Source organism: Trachymyrmex cornetzi, unplaced genomic scaffold (genome assembly GCF_001594075.2).
Source record: "Trachymyrmex cornetzi isolate Tcor2-1 unplaced genomic scaffold, Tcor1.1 scaffold270, whole genome shotgun sequence".
NCBI classification, from domain to species: domain Eukaryota; kingdom Metazoa; phylum Arthropoda; class Insecta; order Hymenoptera; family Formicidae; genus Trachymyrmex; species Trachymyrmex cornetzi.
Window position 1 is genome coordinate 917663 of NW_017297377.1, and position 25365 is coordinate 943027.

Sequence of the window (25365 nt, forward strand, 5' to 3'; positions counted from 1 at the left end):
TATATATATATGTATATATATATAATATTTATTTAGGAAAAAACGCGATTCTCTTATAAAATTATTCCAAATGTAATAGAAACTTGCATTAGATATTTTGAATTTCATTGCTCATTAAATTTATTCGTAAATGTACTTTATCTTATAAATGCTCGTTATTGAATAAAAAAATAACGTAAAAAAGATTTTGGAAGTAGATTAAAAAACGGCATATAAATCATTCAATATATAATCGATAAAAATATATATATATTTCCTTATTGGATAATTCGAGCATTATCCAATAAAGTACATTTAATAGATGTATGTAATAACGGAAAATTAGATCATTGATTTTCGAGACATGCATAATACATAAATGCTTAATGAATAATAGAAGTTTCGCTTCTAACGAAAAACCGATCTCTATGGTTAGTTGATTCGAGACTAATTTACACGATTGCTATGATTCTTTATCTACATACGATTTTTGTATTTATTGAATATCCTTAATCTAAACCCAATCGATGCTCAAATCCAGCTCATGCTTCATTCTCACCGTCAAGTTGATAATGATAACGTCGGAGTGCGGCTAGACGTAATCTCTCGGTTTCTAAAGCTTGCTCCAATTCTAGAATTCGCACTTGTGCCTCCATTTCAAGCCTTTTAGCTTGATGTAAACTTAGATTAGACATATCTAAATCTTCTGTAAAATTAAGATACAGGAGTATTAAAAAAATTAAAAATATTAAAAAACGGTACAAGCCGTAGCATAATAATTTAATGTATTTTCAAATCAAATACCATTTTCTTCAACAAGATGATTGCAGCTTTTAGCAGTCGCCACAACGTTCGCTGTAGCTTGAGTCACTTCTCTCGAAGCTTTAGAGAGTTCAGTCAAATTAGTACTATTTCTGTCAGCCTTAACTCTACTAGCAACTACCAATTGCGCGGTAGATGCTGCAATGCCTTGTGAGGCAACAACCAATTGTTCAAATTTGCCATTGCCTAACACAACTTTATCTGCTGCTTCTCTGTAATAATACGTATATACACATAATTACGTTTCGAAAGACTACTATAAAGATTAGAAAGACTACAAGATAATTACAGTTTAGTATTTGGCACTTACAATAAAAAGTTTGCACCCATAGCAATCGCTTTTGCTGCTGAGATAAGACCCTCGGACCATTGATGATTACGTTTGTAAAATTCAGTAGCAGAGACAGTTCCCTAAACAAAATATTGTTAAGATTTCCAATTATAATATAACTTTTTATGTCAATTATTTACCTATTATTTAATATATCAGGTATATAATATAGCTAGTATTTTCAAATAATTGTTAAAATAAGCTTATCATACCCTTCCCTGTTCTACAATTTCCTTCTGCAGCAAGCGAGACTTCTGCACTAATTTTCTTATGCATTTCATTAGATCCGTGCAAGAATCCAAGATCTGTTCGTTTACTTTTAATTTTAAACCTGAGTCCGCCGCACGAGATTTATCCAACATATCCTATTAAAAGTAAATCGAAAAAATTAAAGCTTATCTTCATATTTTTTTATCGCATAAGTACTCTTTATCATTAAGCACCTGTATTTTTGCAACCGTTTCTTCAATAGCTTTATCCATACTCTGCAACTCACTTTCTACTAAAGTTCCGACAATTTCCACGTTGTTCTGAGTACTTGATAATGTATTTATGAGAGACGAAATCTTTTGTAATTGACTTTTGACATTTGCAATTTGTGCACCGGTCATTGAGGACTTCTCTTTGATATAACTCAACATAATTAAACCTTGCGAACCTAACTGTTTACATTCATCGGCAAATCCTACAAGTGTACGACGGGTCTTATAGAAAGCGTTAAAAATTATTATATTCCACAATATTTTGTAATTTATTTTAGACTGTCCGATACAGCGTTATTATTCTTTTGTCAGTAATTTCCACGTTCTCAAAGTAATATTTTGCCCTCAAATATTTAAAGCATTATCACGCAATCATAAAAAAAACTTACTGTCAGCTATACCAATATCTGTCGATGTATTCGAAGTGGATTTTGCATATATTAGATAGAGAGCCAAAAAGTATGCACTATGTACAGCAATACGAATTAGCACTTTCCCCTTCGTTGTATCAAGCATATAATTATTATATGCCTCCTCCAAATCATCAAATGATTTTTCTGTCGGCTCTAATAAATTTCCGAGATAATCGGGCGTGCATGTTAACGCCGATATGGCTGGATTATCGATCGCATGCATTGCATGATGCAAGATAGATTCCGCTTCCGATATAGCATTCACTGAAATAAATAATCTTTTTTATTTCTATATAAACTAATTTCAGTACAAATTTTTATTCAATATACATATTTATTACTCACATAGTAAATCAAATAGAGCCGTGTTAGCGTCTGTTTTCACTTGATTATAGAATCGTTCGGCATCGGTTTCCAAATTTACTATTCGTAAATCTAGTTCTTCCTTTTGTACCAGTAAATCATGGAGATCTTCTTCCAAAGCTGTTTTCTCAGACGTAATAAAATCTATCTTTGCTATTAACGCCTACAACGACAAATAAAAAATATTTTGTCAACGTATGTGTGTGATAGAATAATTAATAATTAAAGCATTCATTAAAATCTTAATTTACCAAATTTTCGGTTTGGACAGCGTCGAGTTTCTTTCTTACATCCTCTAAATCTTCGCGCGCTTGCGCTACTCTCTGCGTTTCTTGTTCTGTCGACGCTTGTCCTTGAAGCAATTCTTGCAATCGCTCTTCCGCTTTCAATGTTCGACGTTCAGATTGCTCTCGTAATATCTTTATTCCTCCCAATTCTTTGTCGAGCTCAGCTTTCTTTCATGTATATTGTCATGAATAAAATAACGGACATGATAGATAACTTTTTTTATCGCTGATATCTCAAATACGTACCTTTCTGATTAAACTGATATGTTCTTCTCTCAGCTTCGAGTAAACATCCTTGAGTTTTTTAAACTTTTCCTCTAATACTTCATTCTTTCCTTGAAAGATTTAACAAAAACAAAATCATTATCAGTCATTTAAAAGAGTATGCATAATTTTTAATAAATAATGCAATCATATAAAATCGTACAGAAATTAAAAATTAAAAATTGTACCTTCAATTTCTTGAACTTTTGCTAACGTAATTGCGTTTTCCTTCATTAACTTCTGACAAGTTTGTTTCTCCGTTACAATTTCATTACTCTAGAATATTTGCACAGTATTAGTTCATAAAACAAAGTAAAATTATTAAAGTGCGTGATAAGCAGTTTACTTACTTTAGTAGAAAGAGTCGATTCCAATTCTAGAACGCGATTTCTAAAATCCGCAACTATTTGTTGATGGTCCATTAACAAATGATTTACTTCTTGCCTTTGACGAACATTTTCTTGATATAAGTGATCGATAAGGCTGTCTCTATAAGAGTACATATAAAAGAATAGATACAAAAATAATCGTGGGTGCTTTTTATTTAATGGCTGCGTTCAGCAGACTCAGCAGTTTTGCAACCGTTTTATGATTCGTCGCGCTGATTGAATTATACTTTTAGATTTAAAGGAATAGTCCTATCTCAGCGAAGAATCACAAAACGGTTGCAAAACTGTTGAGTCTGCTGAATGCAGCCAATGACACAGGTTGATACAATTGTTCTATTTTTCTTAACATTTTATGAGTAACAAAAACAGACCTTATTTGTGTCGATTTATCATCAAATGGAATGCACTCCGTATCTTATTTTTCAATTTGTGTTAAATGAAACAAACAGAAAGTAATATAGAAAAAGAAAAAATGCCGTACCTTTCCACAAGAGCATCAGGTGATATCGAGCCGTTCCGTGTATTCACAGAATCCAACTGATCGCCCGTAAATGATCCCGTATCGGATGTATCAATAAGGTTGTCTATGGCAGTCTCAGAATCTATAGATTCTTCGGGCGGAAGTACCACTATCGGTGTGACATACGTTCTCAACTCGGCTTGTATTAAAAAGTTAGGTGGCTTCTAAAATATGTACGATAAATATGATATAATGCACAAATTCTTTTATGCCCGTATCAGGCTAGAGATTGAGATTGAGATTGAATTTGACCAATCAATGTTCACTAAACTTGATATATCGGTTTTCTTTCTTTTGATTGATTAAATTTGAGCTCAATTCCAATCTCTAGTCTGATATGAATGTTATTGTATTAGTCAGTAATTAAAAACTTTACCTCAGGTAACGACGGAATTGCTATCAAATGTTTAAAATACTGCATATGTTTGATAGTATTGTAAAAGCTCTTCAGCTCATGAAATTGCTTTGAGAATCTATCGCGATGTCCTGTTAACGTGTCCGCCGGAAGCGCGCCGTGGAGTTTAAACAAGATTTTCACGCTGCAATCGTACAATTGCGAAGCATCCTGAATACACGGAATTAAAGGTGCGAGTCGACACTGGCCGCATGGTGTCATCGAATTAGATCGTGATAAATCCAGAGAACCAAAAACTGCAAGTACAGATCTCAATGAACATGCTGTTCTATATCAAAAATTTATATCTCAAACAAAATAATGTGCAATTTCTATCTTTCACACACAAACAAATTAGGGTATATTAGTTTTGGGAACGCGCTTTTAGCATTAATGCGCCATTTTATCTTTATTATTTATTAGACAAAAAATAAGAATAAAATGCACTGGTAGTGTTGAAAGTGCGCTCCTGGAATGCAACTTAAAGTTTATCATTTTGAAGTACCTGCATGCTGTAAGTTTAAGATGTCGTCCATATAATCAAACATTTCAACTGACATCTGAAAGCTAGAAAAATAACAAATTATACACATATATGCCACCACATTTAATAAAATTATGAAAAAAACGTCACTCACTATATATTAATATCATTTTCTCCAATTGCTTCGAGCTCTTCCGGTGTTACTTGCAAATTCCCAGGTAAGCGCGGGTTCCGTTTATGATAATCTAATTTAGTTATTAGCAGTCTTGCATACAGCTGTATGAGGCGACCATAGCCTTCTCTAAGATGTTGCCAGAGTTTTCCAATATCTTCCAACTTACCGCGGTACCGTTGGGAATCGACGATAACCCGAGGATGTCCCTCGCGCAGTACTTTGTGCAGAACATGACAAAATTTCCACGCGACGATCTGATTCTCCTGCAACGGTTGTCTCAGCATATACGTCCAGAAGATGCAGCCACTCTTCTCTCGATATGTACCAATAATGGCACCTATTCGCTCATAAGGAACTTTTATCTTTCTCTCTTGATTGTGTACCTCTTGAATATATATTAATAATAAATACTACAAATATATATATAATTGTATTCTGGATTAGAAAAGGATACTTCGAACATGTTTTTCCTTCACCGGTGTTTCTGTGGAGTTTACAGCCTTCCCAATGCTAATACTCTATAAACAACAAACAATCATATGTTTATGTCATAAAAATCAAGAAGGATAAATAATTTCAATTTTATCGTCGGGTATCTAAACAACACTTTCTTGTTAACTTTTTTAAAAGGGACGCTCAGTGTCATCTACATAATTCCCAACTCATTCAGGATATGAGATAATTGTGATAATCCGACGTATATAGTGCGATCTCTTAACTCACCAGTTGATGAAGCTGTTTATCAGTCAGCGGTATTGTGGTCATGATGACAGCATAATAAATTTACCAGGACGAGAAAGAAAAGTGTACAAAGGCGTGCGAAACGATACGCTAATTATTAGCGTATGCAGATCGCGGATATCGTTTGTTAATTCACAGATCGGCTAGTGTCATTTCCGACGGACCATAGACCGCGACTTTTGCAGCTGCGTGTATTATCTGCGAAGCTGCAAGTTGAAAGTTATCGTTATTAGAAATTATCACGTGTAGGAGAAGAGAATGGTATACCGCTCTCGCGTCGTCCACGGGGGACGGAGATTCGCGGGGGACAGCTGCTCGGAAGCGGGGGAGCCCCCTTCCCGAGTTGCTTGACCTCAACGGGTGCGGCGTACCTGAAGTCCCCGGGATACGGATGCGAACTCCGCGCTCAAGCTGGTCGCTCTTTGCTCGCGATCCCCTCGCCGAAACTGCGGTGACATGTTCACGTGATGACACACGTCGGGCCTATGTCCTCTCCTCTCACGAGCGTGACAGCCGCGAGCGCGTCATTCCGCGTGCGACTTCGCTCCACCCGTGGGTGTCGATGCCACCGTCATACGAGCGGATCTGCGGAAACGTGGCGATGGCTCGCACCAACCTTTCTCTTTCTGAATTTTTTTTCTCTTCCCCTATCTTTCGTACTCGCCTACGACGGTCAAGCGTTGGAGGAATGACAGTTAACCGATGTATGTATACACTGTATATACAGATGCAGAGAGAGAATTGTGATAACAAATAATCACACGAACACGCCACACCGGAAAACCGTTTATGGAGTACATAGAACGCTCAACACCGTACGAACGACGAATATCACAATGGTGCCATCGAACGGCGGAAGAGATCAAATATTTCTTCGAAGAGTTTTCTTTTACCGACGCGTTTTATATAATTTTCATTTTTAATAAATAATATAATAAAATGCTAAAAACATATCTGTTTACAAATTTGTTTTATGTTTAAAAAAATGTTAAATAATGTAAAAATGTAATTTAAAAAGTATTTGAAATCATATCTCGCACTGATGAAACAGAATTTGTAATAAGACACAAATTATTTACTAATTTCACGTTCATTCTTTTATAATATTTTACATTATATACTAATAAATATATTTCCTGGTATTTCAATTTTAAATCGTTAATTTTAAATGTTAACCATTTCCAAAAAAAAAATAAATAAATAGATCCTTTCACATAATCGTTAAATAGTTTCAATTAATGTCTATAAACAAAAATTTGCTTAATTCTTAAATTGTGGAACTAGAGGATATTATGTGCGTATCTTACATTGTACTTCACAATGTATTAATTAAAGAAACAGGAAAGATAACATATAATCAATTTTCCCTCAACAATTTTAACAGAGAACAAAACAGTATGTAATATACATATACAAGTACACAGCCATTTTCTATTATATTGTAAACTTACAATAGAAAAACATCGTTTTCATTTTATAATATAAATTAATATATCATAAACGCATTATAAACTTAGTAACGTAACATAAATATGCACAAATGATCGAATAAATTTAGAAACTGGACACTTGCCATATTATTGCAAAGTAATTGTAAAATTGTATAGTGTACTGATAATTTTAAATTTAAATAAATTAACTGTGTAAAACGCATAACATCACCAGGAGCATAATAGACGCAGTTATCGTAATTTATTCCTCACGAGCGATAAGTCCATTAACTTCCGGTTGAAGAAATTCTGCTACAATAGCCGATACCATTTCGCTGAGAATGCATTTTAATTTGTTTAAATCCCTAAAATATTAAAATGATATATTATATAACGTAAAAATATCAAATTTTTGCAAACAACTTTAAAAATGGGCTCTAGAATATACCATTAAATTACAATAAAGTACTATTAGAATTAAAAATGAAGTAAAGTGTGACAATAAATTATATTCTTGCAAATAATATTTGTGAAAAACTTACTCTCCAGGCGACCCACATAATTCATTGTAGTATTTTATTTTGGGTTCCGTACCACTGGTTCTTAAAGTAGTAACTAAACCATTTTTGAATGTGAATGTGATCATTTGGCTAGATTTTGATACAGGAAGAACTGCTTTATTATCAGGTTTTGTATTGTCATAGCCAGTTGTTAAGTCTCGAATGCCAGTTATTATATATTTTCCTTGAAGGATTCCGGTTGGATACTGCATTAAAAACAGATTACATTAGAATCTTTATAAAAGGAAAAAGAAAAAACATAAAAAAGAGCATTTTCCTATTTTATATTATGCATTAATATATATATTGTTTTATTTATTATTACAGAAATGATAAAGGAAATATAAATAAATCTATTGTTAGCTACAGCTATCATATTAGCATCCTGATTAATCCAATAATTAAAAAACTTATCTCTTAAATATACTTACACCATATTTTCATCTGTTTCTTCCTCAAGAAACGGTGTGAGAGGATATAATGACAATACTACTGGAATAAACAAAACGGCAAGAAGCACGGAAGGCAATAATGTCAGTGATATAACAATCACATTTACGTACTTGTTGTAAATAATTTTTTTTGTCATCTTAACAAGCATTGACGAAGTATAAGAGAGAAAAAAAGATAATGTAATATTTTAAGCAATTTTTTTAAAAAATAATTTTGCTTGATTATATATCCCAAACATATTAATGCATTACAACACAATCAATTCATTAAGTATAAATATAATTGCACATCAAAGTGTAAATCCAAATAAAAACGTTTTTTTAGATAACTTTCAATATACACCACTATGAGTTTACATTGTATTTATTATTATTTTATCACGAGAACAACGATAAAGCGCCACTGCCGACACAACTGTCACCTAGGATGACACATGCAGAAATACATTGGCGCGTCGGTTTTATTACACTTCCAAAGTGGTTAGTCAATTTATGCTACCTCATGTATCACATATACTTATTGACCTTGCGAGCACATACTATTAGACGCAAATTAGAATACATTAGTAGCGAATGAAGCGATGTTCGTTGTTACACTTGCAACAGAAAACTAACTTAATATAATCTGCCGTATCTTTACATCAAATATATTTTTATATTACTGAGAAAGATATCTATTCTTGCTAATCAAAACTATGATTCGACGTATTTATGAGATAGATTTTTTTACACGTCTTAAGTGACGTAATTACATACTATACAATATTAAATTTGTCAGTATTTATTGAATTTTGTACAATTAATTATTCCTTTAAATATATTTTTTGTTGTATAGATATAAATCAAATTAAAGTGCAAATTATGTAGATGGCAATTGAGGTAATTAGCACAAATTAGCATGCAAGTTGCCTTTTTTTTAAACTTTACTTAGATGGAAGAAAATAATACCTTCTTAGAATATAGTAATTAAAATAGTACTTACTGTATCCGATTTGTCCGAATAATTCCTTAACCGTTCAAATATCGTCTTGATGGTATCTGGATCATGACATATCCAATAGGAATTATCATTGATATGATGACCATATCTATATCATCGAATAAATGGAAATTGTCATTGCATAAAATTTGTTTCAGACTTCACATAAACGTAATGTAACGTACTCTTCATATATCTCCTCCAACTTATCAGATAAAGTCAATCCTATCGTTTCAAGATAAGCTGCTAATTCAGCTACACGTACGCCAGCGCTGATACCATCCTTATCCAGGACTTTAGAACCGCACATAAAACCTATAGCTTCTTCATATGCAAATAAGACGTCCTTATTATCCTTCATTAATTCTATAGCTTTGTTGCCCATCCATTTAAAACCTGTTAAAGTTTCCTATCAAAAGATATTCTTATTTAAAATTTATTTCATATAATTTTTTACTGTGCACATATACATATTAAAATTACAAACCTCGAAATTAAAACCTTCTTTTTTACCCATTGAAGCTAAAATTTTGCTGGAAACAGTAGATGCTAACATATATGTTTTACTCAAATCAACATCAGGATGTATCACTTGATAAGTGTGAATCATCCACCAACCCAATAAGGCGCCAAGTTCATTTCCAGAGAAGACATGCCATTCCCCGCTATAAAGATCATCTAATGTATTCTCATTGCTTGTCTATTACAATTCAATCTAAATTTATTAAGAGTTTGCATACTTCTCCGTTTTCGTTGCACATGCAAGTCTATCAGCGTCAGGATCGTTAGCGATTATTATAGACGAATCGTTTTTATTTGCTGTTTTTATGCTGAGATCCAAAGCGCTTTTTCCTTCCTCTGGATTCGGAAATTTCACCGTGGAAAATTCTGGATCTGGTAACTTTTGTTCCTCAACTGTTATAAATGGCTGGAAAAAAAATAAGACAATAGTATCAGTTTTTCGAAAATTGCATTTCTAACAGTCTCAGTATACTCATATGTATATTCATACCTTAAAGTTTGCTGCCTCAAACGCAGCAGTCATATATTCTTGCCCAACACCATGCATAGCAGTGTACGTGAATTTTAATGTAGTATTTCTATTAACTTCAGGATACAAAACATTATCCTTCAAATCTTGATAATAATGCCGCATAATATCATCTCTTGGATCTTTGTAATAGGAACTTTCATGGATTTGGCTTACATCCCACGAGGATTCAAGTGGTTTAAGATTATTAAGAATATAACTTTGGATCTTTTTATCATGCGGTGAAATGATTTGCGCCCCATTCTCCCAGTAAACTTTGTACCCATTGTCGTCCTTAGGATTATGAGAGGCAGTCACCATGATCCCGGCTGCACACTTATATTTCAAGATAGTGTAAGGTATAAATGGTGTAGGACAGATTTGGGAAAATAAATAAACTTTAATACCGTTAGTTATGAAAATTGCAGCAGTTAATTCTGCAAACCTGAAAAATTAATAAATTCTCAATGAGAATATTAATAAAAGAGTTAGAGAGAGTCTAATGTTTGAATTTTTTTATGAGTTTTGATTACTCTTCGGTATTATGATAACGGTACATCATGACTCACCTTTTACTATTATAACGACCATCATAGCCTATCACAACACCTTTCTGTATAACATCGAATATTGTATCCATCAAATATTTCGATAATCCTTGACCAGTTTGTACAATGACTAAATCATTCATTTGGTTGTAACCTGGTCCCATACGACCTCTAAGACCTGCAGTTCCAAATTCAAGCCTCTTAAGAAACAACTTCGATAATACTTTAATCTGTCCTTTGTCCAAATATTCCAATATCTCGTCTTTTGCTTTTGGATCCTGCAATATCAAGTACGAAAATTTTTAACTATAATATAAATGTAATTTAAATGCATTTGCAATATAAAAAATTATATCATATTAAAAATAAGATTATATTACTAAATCTATCAGCACAAATACTATATTATTATTTTATATTATTTCAACAAATAAGATACTTTTCATTTAATGACACAAGTTGACACAAAAATCATATCTTTCTTGATAATCAATGAGTAACAAAGATAGAATGATACTCGTGTTGATACTTGTATAATTAAATGGAAAGCACCCATAATACTTGTAATAAGTGCCTTGTTCCATTGCAGCCATTCAGTAATTTTATTATCCAAATTACTGTCACCAGTATTCACCGAACAGAGAGTCATTGTATCAGCAGTAATCTGATCCAAAAAGGCAAATTAAATACTTTCTAAATGAGTCCAGTCAATGTATTTATCCAGTCAATGCAACTTCTCCCTGCTAAGAAGAAGCGTCTTAATTATTCCTGTATCCACAGCGAAATTGACTTTCTCCCAATTTTCTGTAATACATATATAACAGAGTAGTATATCATTTGAGATTAGAGTTGAGCAATTGACGATAATTATTCAGATAAGGCAAAAGAGCGTCCTTGACATACAACTGATAACAGTACAAAATTTCTCCTCATCGTTATCTAATCCGTATCGATCGGAGTAATCTCTACGATAAACGGCGGCGAGAAAAAGCGTATCAAACGCGACTGCCTGTTTGCCTCACGAAACGCCGACTTATAGGTTACGCGAGCGTCGCCGCGTATTTTCGCGATGCGCATCTATTGTTATTTACATGAAATTATCTCGCCTTATCTCACGTCTAATCGAGAAGTTCAGGAAGATCACGCAGGATCGGTTTGAATTTACCTCCAATCTCAGATTGGCTATGTCAAAGGACTTTTTTGCTGAAAACGCCAGGAACGTCCATCGATGAGGGAAGACACGGCGACGTCCGCGACAATAATGCATCCGTCGAATGCATATGCGCGCAATTTTATCGTAAGGTGTGTATAGATATATTTGCACAAATGAATAGAAAAGCCTTGAAATTTTTTTCTTTAACTCGACCATGTGAAACACGGCGAACGAATATTTTTGCAAGTTTCACATGTATTATTATTGTCCCCTGCATGTCAATAAGATCAATCGTCACGGTACAATCTCTCTACGGGTTTTTTTTTAATAATCAATTAAATCTTGGGCGTGACAAAGGCGAGCGTAAATAGTGCGCAGTTGAGTAAGCGATAAAAACATTAGATGTATCTAGTTCTTTCATTATATTGAATAAAATGATAGATATTCTCGGCTTGAATAACGCATATTCCACATCGTGGCTGCCAAATACAATCTGAAATATCTGAATTAAACTCAGTCACGATTAATGGTGTTTAAATTAACTTTGCTTTTCTTTTATAGAATTTGTATTTTTCATCCTTCTTTTTCTTTCCAATGTCTAATTACGTGCCTATTTCAATTGCAGAAAGTATCATGAAATTAGAACAGTAGAATTTTTTAGAATCAAAGGACATGCGTATATTAATGTAATTTATCATATTATTCAATGAATTTTATTACTTACATATGTATTAGAAAATCCATTAGTTCCGACTCTTTAACTTTTCTACTTAGTAGAATTTAATTATCTAAAATGAATTAAATCTTCCATCCATTATACAATAATTATTTAAATCAGGTCCAAATCACTGACTGTATTTATTGAAGATAATCAGCCTTGTGTAAATTTCTGTCTTTCATCTTTCTGGAGGTCGGTTGTTTATCAGTTTTATTCTTTATCAGTTTTTTTTATTCTTGCACTAGGCTGCAGCTGTACTAGAACTTTTTCGCTTTTGCTAAATATATACTAAATACATATTTATTTCGCTTTAAGTTTCAAAAGTGTAGATATATAGAAAAGTGTACATATACATACGTACGCATACACACACCAATTCAGCTACAAAAAATAAACCTATGACTTCATTGATGAACAGTGTCAACACCTCTCCGAGGAAAATTTTACTTGTTATATATGTATAAGGTCTGTTCGCGTTGCTTGCACTTTTGGCACTCGACATCTTCGCTTCCTCTCTTTTTAAGGCAAAATATGTATCTATCTCATTTTAAATGCAAAAATATTCGGGGATTTTATACAACGCGAACAGACCTATTATATAGTACGTTACATGTATTATATAATTATATATATTTCAAGTAAAATTTTGTAAAACATTTTGAAATGTAGCCCTAGTAAATTTATTCACTTTTGTAACTTTCACTTCATTCAAGATACACAATTGACCCTACTGAAGATAACTGAGGGCATTATTGACTATCGATAAAATATCTGAATATACCGGTACGTAAAAGCTACGCGCGATGTGGTCGCGAGAGCGAGTTGCGAGTTCCGTAAAATCGCGCGAGAGGATGCGGGGATCATCGAGGAGACTCGAGGCGCCGACGTATGTTTTCGCCGAGATGCGCTACGTTTACGTTGCGCGTCCGCGGCATTGACCGATTGACGTCCGTCGTGTTTTTTTATCGTTAAGTCGGGTAAGATTGCAACCGAGTGTACGAGGCCCCGACCTATTGCCTCGGCGATTCTCCGGGAACGTTTCGTCTCCCGTCCACCCATCTATCTGTTTCTTTCTCTTCCCTCTCTTTTCCCTCCTATGGCGCTGATATATCACTGTTTTTCTCCGTGTTATCGTCCTTGCGTCGTGTCGCGCGATGCCAATGTTGCTCGACAATGTCGCGGATTTCGGCTGTCACGTAGGTCACCCCTGTTTGGAAATCCGCGCCGTTCAGAGTCTCGTGAATTTTTCGTTCGACGACCCGCTTCGAAGCACTCCGAAGTCGCAGCGAGTCCCCTCGAGAAGAATGAAACAGTTTCGAGGGGAAGGCATGTCGTGTCTTTTACTCCGTCCCATATTTTGACACGCGACGAACAACGCGATTGTTTACTCATCCGTCGTGATATTTCACCAACGCGCGAATGCGACCATTGACCCGTCAATTTGAACGTATGATGTGATTCGGCGATATGATAGTATGCAAGGGAATACCTCTTTGATTTTAGATCTCAACGGGCAGAACGTCGTAGGTAGTCCAGACTCCGTTATCCCTGCGTCTTTCGGCCCCACAGAGATCCACCACCGACCATGAGCTGTGTGCGTTGCTGTCTGATTAGCGCGGGTCGCTTAGCCTCTTCCAACCATGTCACCAGTCATGGTGAGTACTATTTGTAAATAGCCTTGACTTCTCGAAAAACAGCAGAAATTGTTATGAAAGATAACTAGGCTGCATTTTGTTTCATGCATGATGCACATGATTTATCACTTTATCCTTTTTTAATATTCAATGAACAATACTCTCTAAAATTTGAGAGTGAATTGTTACTCTGAAGAGTGAATTGTTACTCTGAAGAGTGAAATGTTACTGTTACAGCTTGAAAATTGAGCTATTCTTTTTCAAGACTGGCTCAATTTTTACTCTTTAAAACGAAATTTTACTCCAAAAAATTTAGAGAGCAAAGACAAAGTAATACTTCATGTACGTTATGCATGAAACAGAACACACACATTCTTAGAGATCTATAATAAGATCATAATTTGCTTGCGATTGTACAGTACACAAAATAGTCAGAGTCGTAGTGGCCAGTAGAGGCCTGACAATCAGCGGCAGCTTGGGTAAGGCCCCAACGGAACCCACACCACCTTCTAAAGATACCATCTCGTCAAGTGGATCCTCAAGTAGTGGTACAGGTGGTGGAAAGAAGAGCACGCTCACCTGCCCCAAGTGTGGAGATCCCTGCACACACGTCGAAACATTTGTTTGTAAGTAGCACATTGTTGAGTAGGAGTTGATAGATTTAACATATTCAGACAAAAATTGCCGAGAATACTTATATCTGTATTTATGTTAAGATCTTCTGTATCTTTATACATGTACTGATGTTATATTCTAATACAGCTACTATTTTTACAAATAACACAGCGTCCACGAGATTCGTCAAGTGCGAGAAGTGCCATCATTTCTTCGTTGTACTGTCGGAAATTGATTCTAAGAAGAGCTTGAAAGAGGCACTCAGGCCAGAAGATAGTAAGCAGGGATTTTATAGGAAACCTCCTCCACCTCCAAAAAAAGTAATTGGTTTTTATTTTGATTATTTAATTTTACTTAATTTATATCATTATATATTTTTTCTAAATAAAATCAGATACTTTTGGATCATATTTGCTTTGGAATAAGAAACAATAATACAATAATAATATGACATTTTCAGATATTTGAGTATCTAAACAGACATGTAGTGGGACAGGAATATGCGAAGAAGGTGCTGAGTGTTGCCGTTTACAACCACTACAAGCGGATCTACAACAATCTGCCAACTCAAAACTCTCAGGCGCAAACTAATGTTAATCCAGTTAGCACGCAGGAGACAAATCATCCCTTCACTCATAGAGGTCTTAAACCACGTAAATGACAATGCCCCAATCTTATAAATTATTAAGAAATGAAAGCAATCTGTATATTTTATAATTAGATTATTATTATATAATAAGTATCATAAAATTGGAATATATCTAATTGGAATATATCTAATTGGAAAAACTAATCAAATTCTTACAACAGCGATTGAAGCAGATTGCGATCTGATATAGCAGTATTTCCATAATTTGCTCCCTCGTTAAAAATGTATTATTTCATATACGATTATCATAAAATATCTTTTTTTTTTTGCTGCAGACTTATTGCATATATCAGGCCTCGGAAATCCGTTTCCAGGAGTCGGGTTCCAGCACACAGTCAATCCGGGAAGCGAGCAAAAGGTGAGCAGTCAATCGGCTCCTGGATCAGCTATATTAGACAGCAAGCAACATCAGTTGAAACTAGAAAAAAGCAATATATTGTTACTTGGACCTACGGGCTCTGGTAAAACGTTACTTGCACAAACAATAGCGCAATGCCTGGACGTCCCATTTGCCATCTGTGATTGTACCACTCTCACGCAAGCTGGTTACGTTGGTGAGGACATTGAAAGTGTCATAGCTAAGCTTCTTCAGGACGCTAATTACGTGGTGGATCGTGCTCAGATGGGCATCGTGTTCTTGGACGAGGTCGACAAAATAGGTGCTATTCCTGGAATTCATCAATTGCGTGACGTGGGCGGGGAAGGTGTGCAGCAAGGAATGCTGAAGATGTTGGAAGGAACAATTGTGAACGTACCGGAAAGAAATAGCTCGAGAAAATTGCGTGGGGAAATGTTGCAAGTGGATACTACGAATATTCTTTTCGTAGCGTCGGGAGCTTACAGCGGTTTAGACAGGTTAATAGCACGGCGCAAATCGGAAAAATATCTCGGATTTGGCGCGACACCCGCAGTTGAGAGCCCGGGCAGAAGAGCGGCAACTTTAGCCGATGTCGCCAATATGTCACCTTCTACCGAGAGAGACAATAAGGAAAAGGACATGTTGTTGCAACAAGTGGAAGCTAGAGATCTCATCGATTTCGGCATGATACCTGAATTCGTTGGCAGATTTCCTGTTCTCGTGCCTTTCCATACACTCGATAGGGATATGCTAGCGAGAATTCTTACTGAACCGAAAAATGCCATCATTCCTCAATATCAGATGTTGTTCTCGATGGATAAGGTAAAGCTTAGTTATTACATTTTCATAGTAGAATCAAGATGAATTGTTTTCAATCACATTAGTTGTTAATAGCACATTAAATTGTAATCATATTGGATTTACGCAGGTGGAGCTAACGTTTGACATACACGCACTGAATGCAATTGCCTCTTTAGCAATGGAAAGGAAAACGGGAGCGCGGGGTTTGCGAGCAATAATGGAGTCACTCCTTTTAGAACCTATGTTTGAAGTACCAGGGAGCGACATAATGTCCGTTCACATTACAGAACAGTGCGTGAAAGGCGTTGAAAAACCACAATACGTGAAACGAGACGATAGCAATGATGATGACATTCAGCAGGCGCAGCATGTACATAATTAACAAATAATTAAAGAATGCGACACTTTGGTATAACCGTTTACTTATCGGTAGATGGACAATTTTTATAGACAAAAAATTGAATTAGGACATTTGCGTAAAAAAATCGCTATTTTAATTATTTTATAAAGGAAATAATATATTCTTCTATATATATATATATTATTTCATAAAAAAAGCAAATAATATGAGAACAACGCATACATAGTTTTCAAACTGTCCTGTATATATTTCATATTTAGAATATTTCTCAAACTTTAATTGTTTTCTTTTGCTATGATGAATTTCTATCAATTTTTTATATTATGTATCATATTGAACGTATTGTTTGCTGCACTATTATATATAATGTATCGTTTAATGTATCACAGAGAGGAATATACATGTATTTCAGATACATGTTCCTCCTATATATATATAAATTTTTTTCTTCCCAACCAATTTCTCTGAAAATTATTTTATCTGCTGTAAATGACAACAATATTGACAATGTGAATGCCAATATATTTAATATAACTATTTGATTTCATAATAAGAATAAAATTGCAAACTGTAACATATTTTGCAGTTTGCTTATTTGGAACATGCATTAGAAATGCTTCTTCCAAGAGAAAAGTGTCGCATAAAAATAAAAAACGTCAGAATAATGAGAATATAAAGACCTATTTAATTCTTGACAATGGAAAAAATGTAAATAAATTTTGTATCATTTAATTCATTCGTATTGCAGGAAAAGTCAAAAAATCATACATAGCATTCCACATCCAATCAAGTTTTGCATCCTGCATGCATTTATTGATGGTAACATCGAAAGTAAAACGGCGTTAATATGCGTTCATATCTAATAGTGTAACATCGTAAAGAGATTACAGAAATTATAATATATATGCGCATTCAATTATATCGTCATTAAATTCAATTTAACAATCTAAATGCTATAATATTTGGTGCGGTAAAGCAAACTTTTATCATGAACATGTAAATTGATTAAATGAATTGAGTTAAAATACGGAAATAAAAATTCCGATCAATTAAATACGAAATTGTAAAAAGCCATATAATAAAGAGAAATTTTAATGTCACCATTCATAATAAATTTTGTATATTGTCACGCCAGGATTGTTTGTAAAGAGATTGCTATTGTTACGCGTTGTTTAAGAAAAATTAAGAAAAAAGAACATTCTTGTAGCATAATAATTTTAATAAATGCTAGTATTCAGTCTTTTGATAATGGGAGAACGCCCATGACAAAAGAAGACGAAGAAAGTGAAGAACAATATAAAAAGATTATTTTTATGTAAAAATACAAGATAGATAGAAGTGTTTATGTGTAATATATTGTACATAGTATAGTAGATTAGTGAAAAGGAAGATGCGTATAATGTGCGAATTAAACTAGAATATATACATCTTCGCTAATTACTACTAATTTACTTACTGATTAAAATTACTCAAAAGAAGAAAGAAAAAACCAGGCTGTGCAAAATATAACACGGAGTGAAGAGATACTTGCATAGAACTTTTTCCTAATTCTTTCACAGTGATCTGATGTCCTATAGATAATAATTCTTGTATTTGTAATAAATCTATAATATGCAACTGTAGTAAATAATTAAATATTTTGATTTATTTACCTTAAACAATTTATAACATGTATACACCGACATATAATGAAGTCACATAAATCACACAGTTACATTTCGTCGAGTGTAGAAAGTATTCATAATATTGAGAATAACTATGTTGAAAATTACTATCTATAAATATCGTCTATATTTAACAATTTCATTATTAACGTTATAAAAATTATAAAGCGCACATTAATTTTAACCCTTACCGTATCAATATGGATAACTAGTGACCGAGCGATTCCTGTTCGTGCAAGTTTCTTTGAATCTTTCGGTAATTATAAATTATATTACATTTTATTATTTTCCAAAATAAAGAGTCAATATTTATTTTAGAAAGTTGAAAGTATGTTGGTGAATTTTTAGAGATTTTTTGAATTATTTTGAAGAGGTGAAAAAAACGAAGAGATTCTAGTTACTCTTGATAGTATGGATGAGGCACCAAATTGTACATGGTACGGTAAGGGTTAATTATTAAAATTATTAAAGAATATATACGCCCCCGGAAACTTCGTTACAAATTCAATCTTTTGTCTTACACAATCATTTAATAAAGGCAAATAATATAAAGTAGCTTTGGCAAAAATTTTTTTCATAGTTTGTGCACAAATTGGGACACCTGTCAAAAATACTGCAAAATTCTATGTTTTCCTAGAATTTTTCAAATGCCTGTAACGCACTCATCAAGACTGTGTTCCAAAATTAACTGCTAATACTGAAAATCTATAATGCACGTAACGTAAACTGTAGCATTTTTAGTGCTGGCAGTAAATGGAACACACCCCAAGCCAAACGGGCAAACGCGGCTTTATACAAATCAAGTAGTTTGTAGTCCGTCGGTAGAGATTATTGTCAATTATTGTGCGACTGACTGTACTACGATAGGCGGGCATACGTAAGTCATTCGATTTTTTTTTTTATTAACAATCGAACATGTGTGACATTTGTGTTACAAATAACAACGATGTTCCGCCGCGGAACATCATTGTTATTTGTAACACAATCGGATGCGCATCTAAAGACAAACGCCAAGCGCGGAAGTTCCGCGCTTAGCGTTTGTCTTTAGATGCGTATCCGATTGTACACGTGCACTTCTTCCGGTATCCAGTGTGATCCTGTTAAAGCCGAAACTATCGATGGTGGTGCATGATGCATGTTGATTCTTGAAGATAAGTAACGTATACCATGTGTAATCGATGAATAACAGGTTTGATAGGACGAAACATACACCGAAACAAGAATAGGCTGCAAAAGATATCTTTAATTGGACGATTCTTGAACGATCGCCTTGGATATAGTAAGTCCTTACGTTACGTTTTCTAATTGACTTAAAGCCCATTCTACAATTACGTAAACGTAGTTGTAAGTGACTGTAGTTGTAAGAATTGACATTACACAGTCGAATATTTTCCTCATGTTTGATCATGGGTTAACTTTAATTGCACACACACACTGGGGTCCCCGAAATTCGCATGGATGCATTCGAGCAGGTCGGACGCGCGTCTTGTCTCGCTTCGAGTGTTGCATCGCCTCAATTATATTTTTGAAAAGCGTGGCCGGCTTCGACTGCAACTGTATCACATTATCCAACATTAGACCTGTTCTTTTTAACTGAACTTTTGCACCAGTTCATCTTCCTTTTCTCTCCAGGAGGAAAGAAGAGGAAGAAAGATGAACTGGTGCAAAGTTCAGCCAAAAAGAACAGGCTTATTATCATTAGTCCTTTCATTCGTCTAAGCGCGCGTCCAAGCGGCATCGAAGCATCGTGGTCGCAGGCATCCAGTGTCTGAAGGGCTGCCTTCCATTTTACATTTTTTGCATCATTTCTTTTTGCTACACCTGCCCGGTTCGAGGTGGCCGGTGCATTGCATTCCAATTTTTATATTTGTTTTACACATCTCGAAGAAAACTGGCCAAGTAAACCTCGAAAAGAGGACCAGGGCCACCCAAAACCAAAGAAGAAGAACTAGGATCCCCGAGACCCAACAACTTTTTAAATCGAAATTTTTTCGCGTTTCTAAATTTTTCTTTTTCTTTGAACCTATATATCTCGAAGTTTCTTAAGTTTATTGACTTTTACATATTATGGGCTTGTTCCTTAATCAATTCTCCATCGATTGAAAAAAAATCAATTGAAATATATCCATTTTTACGGAAGTTACGGTAATAAATATGAACGGGATCCCAGGGACCCCTCAGTGTGTATATCAAGGATACAAAAAACAAGTGTGTACAGCTCTGGGGTTAATTCTTACAACTACACCACTTACAATTATACTTACACAATTGTAGGATGGGCTTCAAATAGTACAACATTCCTGTTTAGAGATACATCTATGTATTTTTACTCTCTGAAGCACTTCAAGTCAGATACTTTTACTTTTTGTGAATCTTTATAGGCTGTGATCAAAGTGTCTCGCTAAATACTTTGAAACATTTGATAGACCAATTAGAAAAAAAGAGTTTTACAAACTGACTAATTAAAAAACGCTTCAAAGCGTTTGTAGCATCGCGTCAACTGTACCCTTATTGACTGACATACATAATAATAATAATTATAGTAATCCAACAAATAAGTCTACGAAATTCAAGTACAAGAAGCGCCATTATTTCTTCGTGTGGTGTTGGAAGGTGATTCGAAGATGAGTTTAAAGGAGGCACTTGAGACAGAAACTAAACAAGGATCTTATAAGAAGCCACTACCATCTCCAGCAGAAGTAATTGATTTTAATCATGATTATTTAATTTACATAATAAAATTTTTTTTTTTTAAATAAAATCAGAAATGTTATAAGTCTATTCCTTGTATGCCGGTTCTACAATGAGTCGGTAGTTGGTAGTTCTAATGTCTTATCAGTGAAGTTGACTAACAGCCAACTTGTACGACTAATCCCCAATTTCTTCACTTCCAGATAAGTTGCGGATAACCTTATCCAGGAGATATCTTCATTGTATTCTGGAAGATATCTCTTGGATAAAGTTATCTAGAGGTGAAGAAATTGGGCATAAAGCCGTAATCACACTACAGACTTCCGACTTGGACTCCCGACTATCATTTTACCAATCACAACAAGGCAGCCGACTCTGACTCGAGAATAGAAATCACTCTATTCGATCGACTTTGAGTCGGGAGTCAGAGTCGGTAGCCTGTAGTGTGGTTATGGCTTTATGCTGATTGGCCAACTTCACCGGTTAAGTCTAAGACTTCCGACTACAGACTCATTGTAGAACCGGCATTAGTTTCAGAACAAGGAAAAATATAACATATGTAATAATGCAATCTTTTCAGATATACGAGTATCTCGACAGTCATGTTGTGGGTCAGGAACATGCAAAGAAGGTGCTGAGTGTTGCCGTTTACAACCATTACAAACGGATCTACAACAATCTGTCAGTTAAAAACAACTCACAGACGCAAATTAATGGTAACTAGTTAGCACACAGAAAACAATTGATATCCCTTCACTCATACAGATCTTTAACCGCGAAGATAGCAATGCCTCAATGTTATAGAATTGTTAAGAAATAAAATAAGTAATCTATATATATTGTAATTTAAATTTCATAAAATTAAAAAATATATTATAAAACGAGCTTAATAATTTTTTTACTCTTTTATTGTCTTATAATAATCAATGATTAAAACAGATCGCAATTTAATACAGTAACATTTCTATTAATTTATTCCCTCACAAAAAAAATATTTTATATAGATATCATAAAAATGTTTTTGCTATGAACTTACTATTACATATATCAGACATCAAAAATCTGTTTTTAGAAGCCAATGTGAAAAATGAGCGAAAGGAGAATGATCAATCAGGTTCTGAATTAGCTACACTAAACAAGAAGCATCAGTTGGCGCTAACAAAGAGCAATATAATGTTGCTCGGGCCTACAGGTTCTGGCAAAACGTTACTTGCGCAAACAATAGCACAATTCCTAGATATCCCTTTTGCCATCTGTGATTGCACCACTCTTACCCAATCCGGTTACTACGGCGACGACATCGACAGTATTATAATTAAGCTCCTTCGAAATGCTGACTACGTAGTGGATCGTGCTCAAGTGGGCATCGTTTTCTTGGACGAAGTCGACAAGATATGTGCTATCCGTGGATACTCTCGTGATGTAGCTGGAGAAGGTGTGCAGCAGGAATTGCTAAAGATGGTAGAGGGAAAGATTATGAGTGTACCACAGAAAAATTTTTCTAGAAGAGATGAAATAATGTTGCAAGTGGATACTAAAAATATCCTTTTCGTTGCATCCGGCGCTTACGTCGGTTTGGACAAGTTGATAGCGCGACGAAAGTCGGAAAAAGATACTGAATTTGCCGCGACAACCGCGATCGAAAGTTCGGACAAGAAAGCAACGACTTTGCCCAACATCACCAACATGTCACTTTCTACCGAAAGGAATATTAAGGAGAAAGACATGCTATTACAACAAGTGGAATTTGGAGATCTTATTAACTTCGGCATGTTACCTGAATTTATTGGTAGATTCTCCGTGCTCGTACCTTTGCACAATCTTGACAAGAACATGCTAGTAAGAATTCTTACAGAACCGAAAAATGCCATTGTTTCTCAATATCAGACAATGTTCATGATGGACAAGGTAGATCTTAATTACATTTTCGTAGTGTTAAAATGAATTTCGTTTAATTACTGTAGTTAATAATAAATTAATTTATATAATGAATTATGTGGAATTTATGCAGGTGGAGCTAACGTTCGATCCACATGCATTAAGTGCAATTGCCTCTTCAGCAATGAAAAGAAAAACGGGAGCGCGTGGTTTGCAAGCGATAATCGAATCGTTGCTTTTGGAACCTATGTACGAAATACCAGGAAGTAACATACTATCTGTTCACATTACAGAAGAGTGTGTGAATGGTGTCGAAAAGCCACAATACACAGTATGAAGTATTTTGTAATTGTGTTAAAACCGATCCTTGTTAAAATTTTCAGATAATTTTTTTTTTTTTAATTTTTATCGATTTTAGATATTATATACAATATTAAACGTATTGTTTGCTGCACTATTATATGTATTTTTTTTAATATAATAAATGTTATATTTATATATATATATACACAGGGTCCGGAAATTTTTTGTCAAGTGCTCTTATGTAGATAGAGCGGACTAAACTGAGTCGAAAAGTCCTGTACCATTTTGCAATTTTCGCAATAGTTGATAAGATATTAATTACTAAAAATTGCCGAATATTGGTCTTCAATTATTTTTTCCTTAAATATCAACTTTACTTAGAAAAACTGCAAGAGACAATTGTTTATTTTCTTCTCACAGAACTCTTAAGAATTTTTTCAGAATTTTTTATTAACTCTTTAGTATTGCATTTCTTTATTGGCAACTATTTTTACCAACATGAGAAAGTACGATATTAAAAAATTCTAAAAAAATTCTCAGAACTTTATGAAAAAAAAATAAACAATTTTTGCAGTTTTTCTGTAAAGTTGATAGTATTTGAGAAAAAAATTATTAACGACCAATATTCGGCAATTTTTAGAAATTAATATCTTGTTAACTATTGCAAAAATTGCAAAATGGTACAGGACTTTTCGACTCAGTTTAGTCTGCTCTATCTACACAAGAGTGCTTGGCAAAAAATTTTGGGATACCCGTATATGTTTGATGTAAAAAGAGAAATTAAAAGGAAGTTCCACTTGTTGAATTTTTACTACTAAAAAGTAAAAGTTTATAACATTATTATTTTAAAACATTTAAAAAATGAAGAAACAAAAGAAAGTGAGAAAAAATAACTATATTATAGCGCTGTTCTTTATGCGCAAAAATTTCTTTATATAATATTCATTACATGTTATATCGGTTACGAGATTGATTGGTATTCGTTTGGATGTTTCGATTTCTCTTCGAGCCATTATCAGTTTATAAAGTGATCGAAAATTTTATTGCACTCCTAATGCATATAAAACGGGTTTGTTTCTGCTTTGAGAACTTAACTATCAATTATTTCTTTTTTTGCTTTAATCATGGACATATAGCTCTAATATTTTAATGTTTTAATTATTTTAATATAATAATATAACTTTTTACTTTTTAATAAGAATAATTCAATGCATGAAATTATTGAAAGTTATAATAAAATATTAAATAATACATAATAGCCATTCTGACTTCTATTTTAGAGAGTGTTTTGCGAAAAATGCAAAAAAATGTTTAAGACTGTCGAAGAATTACAAAAGCATGTAAGTATTAAACACGAAAGTGTTCTTTATATATGTGCATATTGCGATGAACAATACCCCAATATGAGTAATTTACGAGATCATTATTGCATGAATAGAATGAAAGATTTTAAAGTGCTGAACGTAACTGAGTGCATAAAGCAGTTGAGCACTGTTGCGAGATTTTGCTCGAACATCTACGAACAAATATCTTGTATATATGGATACATATTCTTCTTTTGTACATATATTTTTTTATTCCAGGAAGAAACAGAGAAAAACTGTGCATAATGTACGAATTGAGCAGTCATCAATCCAGCCATAGAGTATATATATTCTTAATATTTTATTTACTGATTAAGTATCTGATTAAAAACAAAGCTACTCAAAATGATAAAGGAAAAACTAGACTGTATAAAATATAACACGGAGTGAAGACACTCGCGTCGAATTTTTTTTCACAGTGATTTTTTGTCAAATGACAATCATTTTGTATTTTTATAATAAAACTGTAATATATGCAATTGCAGTATATATTTTGATTTTTATTTATTTCGTAAGCAGTCTGTAACATATCG

At 33.9% G+C, this 25365-nt stretch overlaps 4 protein-coding genes across 6 annotated transcripts; 2 read left to right on the plus strand and 2 right to left on the minus strand.

Moving 5' to 3' along the window:
- Positions 1-281: 281 nt before the first annotated feature.
- Positions 282-6450, minus strand: Hip1 (Huntingtin interacting protein 1). Its single transcript, XM_018508735.1, has 18 exons — positions 6016-6450; positions 5627-5850; positions 5358-5421; positions 4883-5240; positions 4750-4811; positions 4227-4501; positions 3812-4014; positions 3292-3430; positions 3130-3217; positions 2924-3012; positions 2642-2845; positions 2373-2553; positions 2004-2291; positions 1576-1817; positions 1345-1497; positions 1112-1212; positions 784-1013; positions 282-685 (listed from the first exon to the last, which is right to left on the minus strand). Exons 2-18 carry the CDS (start codon positions 5666-5668, stop codon positions 522-524), a joined length of 2883 nt encoding a protein of 960 aa, XP_018364237.1. The 5' UTR covers positions 5669-5850; positions 6016-6450; the 3' UTR covers positions 282-521.
- An 806-nt stretch (positions 6451-7256) lies between these two features.
- Pgm2a (phosphoglucomutase 2) lies at positions 7257-14081 on the minus strand. 3 transcript variants are annotated; one of them, XM_018508723.1, is made up of 10 exons: positions 14004-14081; positions 11218-11447; positions 10665-10921; positions 10078-10540; positions 9806-9993; positions 9553-9730; positions 9251-9474; positions 9069-9174; positions 7617-7840; positions 7337-7439 (listed from the first exon to the last, which is right to left on the minus strand). In XM_018508723.1, exons 2-10 carry the CDS (start codon positions 11290-11292, stop codon positions 7337-7339), a joined length of 1818 nt encoding a protein of 605 aa, XP_018364225.1. In that variant the 5' UTR covers positions 11293-11447; positions 14004-14081. The 3 variants fall into 3 exon arrangements, with proteins under 3 accessions (XP_018364226.1, XP_018364225.1, XP_018364224.1); XM_018508722.1 differs by lacking the exon at positions 14004-14081 and adding an exon at positions 11809-11885; XM_018508724.1 differs by lacking the exon at positions 14004-14081 and having other exon boundaries at positions 7257-7439; positions 11218-11292.
- Positions 14082-14090: 9 nt separating this feature from the next.
- On the plus strand, positions 14091-17078 carry LOC108761937 (ATP-dependent Clp protease ATP-binding subunit clpX-like, mitochondrial). The gene is made up of 6 exons (XM_018508725.1): positions 14091-14169; positions 14568-14774; positions 14935-15083; positions 15224-15404; positions 15688-16592; positions 16699-17078. Exons 1-6 carry the CDS (start codon positions 14100-14102, stop codon positions 16951-16953), a joined length of 1767 nt encoding a protein of 588 aa, XP_018364227.1. The 5' UTR covers positions 14091-14099; the 3' UTR covers positions 16954-17078.
- A 4142-nt stretch (positions 17079-21220) lies between these two features.
- On the plus strand, positions 21221-25108 carry LOC108761853 (ATP-dependent Clp protease ATP-binding subunit clpX-like, mitochondrial). The gene is made up of 6 exons (XM_018508613.1): positions 21221-21295; positions 21868-22003; positions 22360-23195; positions 23299-23496; positions 24749-24808; positions 25052-25108. Exons 1-6 carry the CDS (start codon positions 21221-21223, stop codon positions 25076-25078), a joined length of 1332 nt encoding a protein of 443 aa, XP_018364115.1. The 3' UTR covers positions 25079-25108.
- The last annotated feature ends 257 nt before the right edge of the window (positions 25109-25365 follow it).